Here is an 8970-nt window from a genome sequence, read left to right on the forward strand (position 1 = left end):
TTCAGTCTTCTACATGTGGCTATCCAATTTTCCTGGCACCATTTATTGAATAAGGATTCTTTTCCCCAGTGTATGTTTTTGTCTGCTTTGTCAAAGATCAGATGAAAATATGAGGATGGTTCTATATCTGGGTTCTCAGTTCTGTTCCATTTGTCTATGTCTCTGTTCTTGTGCCAATATCATGCTGTTTTAGTTACTATAGCCTTGTAGTATAGCTTGAAGTCTGGTAAATTGATGTTCCCCATTTGTTCTTTTTGCTTAAGATTGCTTTTGCTATACAGGGTCTTCTCTGGTTCTATATGAAGTGTCTGAGAAGTTTTTTCTGACCACTATAGCTCAAAGTAATCTTTCCCTTTTTGAATTTTTACTGCAATTATAGTCTCTACTATTCACTTGAATTTATCACATACTATCTCATATTTCAGGGGAGAGTTATGTGTATGTGTGTCTTATTTCTGTAACCAGGTATAAGGTTCTCCAAAAAAGGCAGAGAAATTATCTTTGTCATAGACTAACACAGTGTATTTCATTTGTAAGTCCTCAAGACATTTTTGTGCTACAAGTTCTCTCTGAAATTGGGTTTTCTAAGGTTCCCTCCAATGACAACATAATGTTTGAGTTCCTTTAGCACCTAAAAAATAAATATTGGTGTTGATTAATATGGAGATTCTTTCTTTTAAAAATGGAAGTCTTTTAAGTGTAGAATAAAGTCTATCAAGAGTACCTAAAACTGTCCCTCCAGGCTTTACTTGAATTAGCCCTTAGAAATGGCTCTTTATACATGCCCCAGTACGACCCTGGCATCACCAAGGCCATCATAAGGATGGCCTAGGGAAGCCCCAAAGGGCATGTACCAATTGTTAAGACGATGAATCATTATCAACCTCAGAAATAACTAACATTTATTTTGCCTTGGTAGTTAACAAAACACTTCTACTTGTATGACATCATTTGCTGCTCACTAAATAGATAGGGAAACTACAGTTATTATTTCCATTCTGTGGATGTAGAAGCAGACTCAGAAAGGTTTTGTGACTTTCTCAAGTTGTCCAGCTCATAAGTAGAAGTACAGACACCCACATCTCTGCCTCCTTATCTTTCCACTACATATTATGGTTTTGCAGTTGCCTTTCTCAGAGCACAGCTGGAGTGTTTGAAGGTGACAGACTCTTCATTTTATGCATGTGCAAACCCTTTGCCTTTTCTTAACAAGCACAGTATTCTTGTCAACAGCACAAGCAACACAAAAAGCAGGACTTCCCCAGCTTTGCTGCCTGATTGCCCTTTGATATCTCAGCATCACTTCCTGAGTGCCTTGCTATGGGAAATGAGACATACTTTTAAAACTGCACCACATACCAACCATTTGAGGCTGCTCAACTGTCATAATATTAAGTAAGTCTCAGCCTTAGTGAACAGCCTACCCATTTCCTGAGGTTTGGTGAGAGAACCCACGAGAATTATGAGTCTGTGGAACCTATGTTCTAACCAACTCCTCACACCTAATATGAATCCAAAGAGTGAAGTGACTGGTGATTAGACACTAGAGCCTGACTCTAAAACTGCCTTGAGACATGGGAGATCTGAGACCAGAACTAGCTAGATAATTGGTGAAACCTCATGCAAAATGAAAATGAGGCCCCCCCTTTTCATATAGTATTAAGAATTTCAGGGTGCATAGCAGCATAAAGCCAGTTCAGGGTCCTTCTGCGCTCAGGGTTCTGTGCAACTACACAGATCACATGCCCATGCCTGGGTCATCCAAGTGCCCCTCTACAGAAATCATCAGCCCAGTAAAATGGTTTATCTGGGGAGAATTAATGTTCAAGGATTTTGGCAAACTATGACTTCTACCACCAAAGGCAGCTTTAGCCTCTTTCTGACCCCCCCAAAAGTTTGTCCCTATTGCTCTTACCATTTAGCACTCATCACATTGTATTACCTTTCATTTGTTTACACATCTATCTCATTCTCTGGGCTGTGAGCTCCTCGGAGTTGCAATGATGTCCTGTTTATCCCCATGTTGCTAACACAACACATCAGCAGGTAGTTAACACTTAATAAATATTTGTAGATAAGGGTCCCCATCTTCCCCTACCCATAACTCCCTGCCCCCCAGGGCCCTGTTATATCTCATGTTCTTAGACCACCACAACTAAATCATCAGGCCTTGCCTGAGATATTCCTGCTAAGGGAAAAATCTTTGTTGGTCTGAAAGGAAAGAGGTTGACATTTGCAGTCCCTGGGTCTCTGTCAATGGTTGCTGATGGGCAAGGGCAGCCATAGTGAGATGGCACCATCAGGTTAAGAAATCCTTTTGTTTTTGTGACCCTTCAAAGCAACTTGTATTCTCAATGATCCTTATTCTTGCCCTCTGTATGCCAAACCCTGGATAAACTCTAGGGTCAGCCTGAACTCAGTTATGTGGAAAACTTATCCTCTTCAGAACTTCCATGCAGCCAGTGCACACTGAATAGCCCCACTAGTTGTTTACAGCTGATGCCCTTTCTGATGGATCAGTGCCCATGTCATTTCGCCTGTTAGATGTTTTGAATATTGCCCGTGCTGGCCCCAAACACTGTTTCTCACTACAGACAGCTCATTGAGAATGACACGATAATGAACATGAGCAGGAGGAAGGGCAGAAAAAAATGTAATTATATTGCCTCTCATTTTACAAACTATGTATTAAACCAGTTTATCTTCACAAGGTGATGGAGGAGAGGAAAAGGAGAAGAAAATAAGCTTTTCATTTTCCCATGTTACATTTCAAAAGTACTCATCCTTCAGCTTTCACTCGGAAATGTTCCCTGGATTTCCAGAACAGACCAAGTTCCCTGGCTATTCTCTCTGGCAGCACCATGATACTCACATATTTTGGGTTTGTCCATTTGTTTGCATGGTCCCCTGATCAAAGCTGGTATCTTCCCTTAACTGGAAGTTGTAAAGAGCAGGAACTATATTTGTTTTTACCCACCATTGTAACCCCAACTCCTTATATCTTGCTTAAAAATGTAGAAGCTCAAAAAACATCTGTATTACAAATTAAATTAATAAATACCCATCATAGTATCTGCACCAAAACTGATCCTGCATGAATATATACATTAATTCATAAATGAATGAATGAATGAATGAATGAATTTGCTTGCTTCAGAAATTGTTTCAAGAGAGTCTAGGAAACACATGAGTGAATTCCGTTTATTAATTCATTCCACAAATATTTATTAAGCACCCTCTATATGTCAGGTACTCTTCTAGAGCCTATGGATATAGAAGTGAACAAAAAAAGACCCCCAAAAATCACTAACTTGGAGAATATTTTCCCCAGAATCTCCAAAGCACTCCCTGCCTGTATCTTCCAAGAAGAGAGGCAAAATGTAACTTGCTTTTTGCAAAGATCACAGTAAAAGAAAAGGCAATAACCCGAGCGTCCATCAGCCCAGATATTCCACGTTCTTGTTGCAGCTCTTCCACCACTTGGCAATATGATCTTGGGAAAGAAATACTCCTAATATTTTAGACCTTGTGGAGGTGGTGACCTTCATCTCTCAAATGCCTTCTAACTTCCAGAGTCTATAAATCTAGGTAAACATGTTTTTAATAAAATGGATCCCTAGAAATTAACTCAGAAACTTAGGTTTTGAATGAGTTAGTTGTCATAACATATTAAGTGTACCCAAAGTAGAAGTCAAAAAAAAAAGGCATCCTTAAGAAACTAGATGAGCTGCATCTTTGGCAGCTCCTCAGGGAGAACCAAGGCTGGGAAGACAAGGAATTCTAAAAGGTACAACAGTCAGATGGCTACAGTTTTCCATTTGTGTCCTCAGGCCCAGAAGCAGCTAGAAGAGATGCAGACTTCCTCACTGTGAATGGGATTCTGGGGGAATCAGTCACTTTCCCCTTAAATATCCAAGAATCGCAGCAAGTTACCAGCATTACTTGGACTTCTGGAACATCTGTTGCTTTTGTAACACCAGGAGACTCAGGAACAGCACCCAAAGTTTTTGTGACTCACAGTAATTATGATGAACGAATACGTGTCTTAGGTCAAAACTACAACCTGGTCATTAACGATCTGCGGATGGAAGATGCAGGAGACTACAAGGCAGACATACGCATATACATAGAGAACTTTTCCCAGACCATCACCAAGTGCTACAACCTACAAGTCTATCGTAAGTCATGGGAGGACAGAGGGCTTGTCTTTTATTTTTACTTTGCAAATTTGCAATCTAAAGAATACCTATATTTATTATAATTGGATTCCCTAAACCTTATTATATTTATAAATACTTATATATTAATAAATACATCAGAACTTATAAAGAGGATGCAGTCTTATTTTAGTCCTAGCTTTGCCAATTTTTTGCTATGTACTCTCATTAGCAGTTTGTCCCCTGGGTCTTGTTGTTTTTCTTTTTTATAAAATGTCAATAATCATACTACTCACTTCCCAGAGTTATTGTGAGAATCAAATGAGACAGTGTATGCAAAGTTCTATTTTGAAATAATTATAGATGCATAGGAAGGTGCAAAGAAACATACAGGGAGGTTCTGTGTCGCCTTCGCCCAGTGTTAACACCTTGCATAACTACAGCACAATAGCCCAATATCAAAGCCAGGAAATTGACGTTGGTACAATCTATAGAGCTTATTTAGATCTCATCAGGTACACATACACTCATTTATATGTGAGTATGTGTGTGGCTCTGTACAATTTAATCATAGGTGTAGCTTTGTGTAACCACTACCACAATCAAGGTATTAACTGTATCCATCACAAGATTCCTTCATGTTCTCCCTTTATAGCCACACCTATTACCTCCCTCTTTCTCCCCCCAACCTAGAAACCACAATTTGTTCATATCTATAATTGTGGTATTTCACAAATGTAATTCAAATGGAATCATGAAGTATGTATCCTTTTGAGATTGGTTTTTATCACTCAGCATAATTTCTCTGAAACTCATCCAAACTATTGCATATATTAATGGTTTATACCCTTTTATTGCTGATAGTATTCCATGCTATGGACGTACTAGTTTGTTTAACCATTTACCTATTGAGGGTCATTTTAGTTGTTTCCAGTTTGGGGCTGTTACAAATAAAGCTGCTATGAATATTTGTGTACAAGTTTCTGCATGAAATAAGTTTTTATTTTTCTGGGATAAATGCTTTAGAATGAAGTCATATGGTAAGTCCATTTTCAGTTTTAAAAGAAATTGACAAACTGTTTTCTACATTACATTCTCACCAGGAACATATGAGTGATGCAGTTTTTCCACATCTTCACTGGCATTTGGTATTATCATTATTTTTCATTTAGGCCATCTGACGGTTGTGTAGTGACATTTCATTTTAGTTTTAATTTGAATTTCTCTAGTAGCTGATAAAAAATGCTTTTTAAAGGTAAAATATTAGAGCTATTTGTTATCATCATTATAATTGCCACAATTCACTGGGAGATGTGTGTGATTTGTTATGCGATGCTATCCAAAGTGTGGTCTGTGGACTAGCAGTATCCACATTACCTGGGAGCTTTTTGGAAATGCAAATTCTCAGGCCCTGCCCTCTGCCTCCAGCCCTTTGAGGGGTGAATGAAGCTCAGGAATCTGTTTAATACTCTCTCTGAATTATTCCTATATGTGCTAAAGTTTGAGAAGGACTGATCTAGAACTGCCCTGTCCAATCTGTTAGCCACTAGCCACATGTGGCTCTCGAGCATCTGAAATGTGGTGAGTCCAAACTAAGACGTGCTGCAAGAGTAAAATGCATACCAGATTTTGAAGTCTTAGAACCAAAAAACAGAATATAAAATATTTCAATAAGCCGTATCTTGGGGACAGGTTCAAATGACATTTTGGATATATTGGGTTAAATAAAATGCATTATAAAATTAATATTACCTGTTTATTTTCACTATTTAAAATATGGTTATTAGAAAATTTTAAATGATATAGTGAATCACATTACATTTCTAGTGGGCAGCACTAGTTTCTAGCATAGAAGACATTTGGGCTATTGCTCAAAGATTTCATTGTCCATCTGCCTCATAGCAGAAAAAGACAGAAGTGTGACTAATCCATATTGTAATAGATACAATTCAGGTATATAGTTCACCCATTAAGATGTGAGTTCCATAAAGGCAGAGACTTTGTATGTTAAGTTTATTGGTGTATACCCAGCACCTATATTGCCAGGCACATAGTGGATGCTCCAGAAGTTATTTGTTGAATAAAATTATGAATGTATCATAATATTCCCAGGTTCCACAGTGCCTGACAATTATAAGTGCCCAATTAATAGAGAATGATTGAATCAGGTTGTGTCTGGACGGAAGGCATAGTGGAAAGAACATTAGTTTTGGAATTAGACAGACTATGCCAGCTATGGGACCTTGGGCAAGTTGTTTAACCTCACTGAGCCCAAGATTTCTCACCTATAGAATGTGAATTATAATAGGGGGTATTAAATGAGATGTTAGTTTAGCACCTAGTATGATGCATGCCTTAAAGTAAATGTTCGATAACTAGTACTTATTGTTAATTTTTTAATCCTTAGCCCCTTTAAAAATTCTAGTTATTAAGAACTTCCTAGATGAAGAACGTTCTGAATTGGGCTTGAATTATGTAGTCAAAGAACCATATCCAAGTGTGGACCATTTAGAAAATATTCGACTCATTCAAGAACTTTGGTTGGAAAAATAAAAAGGGTATTAAATTTTAAAAAGTTTATTTTTATCCCTTTATATGTTTAGTTTTGCCAGCGCAATCTTCAGGAGGTGTTGTACCACCTGCAATTAGGGCAGACTACAGTAAAGTCTTAGAGAGAGTAATGTTGTACATATAACAAAATCTGTACCTTATGGGCAGTTAGTTGAGAAGAAAAAGAGAAGGAAATGACATTTATTGAACACCATCTATGTGTTCAGCATTCTACTACCCAATTTAAAGATTGTATAGATTATACATATTTAAGCAATATATGCATGACCACAGCAAAAGATAATACAGTGAAGTGCACCTCTCCCTTCTCAGAGGCAGTGGCTGTTGCCAGCTTTTGTCTCTTCTATAGATAATTAATGTACATATAAACATACATAGATAACAGACAAATTTATATGTAATATCTCATATACTTTATATGTAATATCTCATTGAATCCTCACAACAACAAATTGTTAACAAATTGTTATCCTGGTGTTATAAATGAGGGAGCTTAAGCTCAGTGAAGCTGTATACCTTCTCCACCATTCTACGGCTAGGAGTAGTGGGGCCTGGGTTCTCAGCCAGGTCTCCAGTGGCTTCCACACTCTTGGCTTGGGAGGATGAAGATCTGTCACCCATGACTCTGACTTTCTCTGCTCAACATCTTTGTGCAGGTGACAGCTCTGTTCCTCCTGGGAAAAATGAGATGGGATCCTATTCTTCACCACTATCCCCCACCTCAACACCCACCAAACAGAAAAAAAAAAAAAAGTCTTTCTAAAAATAGGTAAATACTAAGCAGTCATATAGATATTCTTGTAAACCAAATTTCTAAAGAAATACACACATACACATACATAATTTGGTTCATTTTTTACTCATTCATATCTGTATAGATCGGTGTTAGAGCTAATCAGGGTCTTTACTCCAAACTTCTTTAGAAGGTTTGTTCCAAGTCACTACTAATTCCGATCTGGAATAAAGCCCTCTAAGAGACTGCTGGGATCAGGGTTTCTGGCTAGCTTGGAATCAAAAGCCTTTACAGCTTCTTACTATTCCTGTTTTACTCCTTCGCAAGCACAGACTAATGGTTCTCATATTTATACCACTGAACTTATTGCCTTTCTAGACTCCATATTAATTAGAACGTTACTTGCCAGTTCCTTTTGACTCCTCTGTTCCTTTCCTCATATGGCTACAGTGGACAGAACAAAAGTGCACTAAACTTATCAACTCTGAATGTGGCTATTTTCTTACTTCCTGGTAAAAGAAAAGAACTTCCCCTTCCTTCTGCCAGCTCCAGATCTAGCTATTACTTGAACTTAAATATAATCGTTCTTTAGAAACCCTCTACTATCCTACAACTTTTACAGTTTACCTTTTGAGTGCTCTAGTAAAAACATTTTTTTACATGGACTTTTAAAGAGATTATAGCTTTTCACTATGGATATTTTAAAACAAATCAAAACAAAAAACTTAAAGAAAACACACATACACCAGAAAACAGAACCAAAATTGGTTTTAAGAAATTGTTTCATGCAATAGTGTGCTGATAAATGTTCAACTGACTCTTGATGGGGGGGTGTCTATGCATATATATATATATATATATATATATATATAATTTAGTATAAATTTTATTGACATGAAGGATGTGTAGCATGCAGTTTTATTAATGATAATAAAATATATGATAGTCTTTATTATAAATTACATATAACCAATTTTTCTCACAGAATGTTGTCATTGATTTTTGCTGAACATTTATACCCCTAACCAACCTATAGTTGCAACCGATGATTTAGTTCCAACATGAATGTTGATTGACATTTTCATTTAAGGTAACCAATAAGAAAAAAGTGATTCAACAAAGATATATATATTGGAGCATCACTTGTTCATCCATGACATGAGCAGCTTCTTTGCTGAACTGGATAATGGTTATCAAATACTAGAAAAATAGTTCCTAATTTTTTTGTGCTATTCACAATGTAATGGCTACAGATATGATACACTTTTAAGTTTAATCTGCATTAGTAACCTTTCTCCCATTGCTATAATATTTTAGTGCCCAGCAAGAATCAACAAAACAGTAAATCAAGCCCTGGTTTATGGCATTTGCCAATTTCTGTGGGGTAAATACTCCCACTATGGCTGATTTTAAGATATGCAGAGTTGGAAAGACATGCCCACTGAACATTGTTACAAAGGGCAGATACTATAGATGGAAATAACCTCAAGAGCATAGACAATAATAAAA

General features: G+C 37.1%; 1 protein-coding gene across 1 annotated transcript in view; it reads left to right on the top strand.

Annotated features, from left to right (window-relative positions):
- CD84 (CD84 molecule) overlaps positions 1–8970 on the top strand; it is an 18022-nt gene that overhangs the window by 2355 nt on the left and 6697 nt on the right. Inside the window, exon 2 of the mRNA XM_012639518.1 lies at positions 3831–4178. Within this exon, the coding sequence (XP_012494972.1) occupies positions 3831–4178 (348 nt within the window). The remainder of the gene's footprint in view (positions 1–3830; positions 4179–8970) is intronic.

Source organism: Propithecus coquereli, unplaced genomic scaffold (assembly GCF_000956105.1).
Source record: "Propithecus coquereli isolate 6110/MARCELLA unplaced genomic scaffold, Pcoq_1.0 Scaffold140, whole genome shotgun sequence".
NCBI classification, from domain to species: Eukaryota; Metazoa; Chordata; class Mammalia; order Primates; family Indriidae; genus Propithecus; species Propithecus coquereli.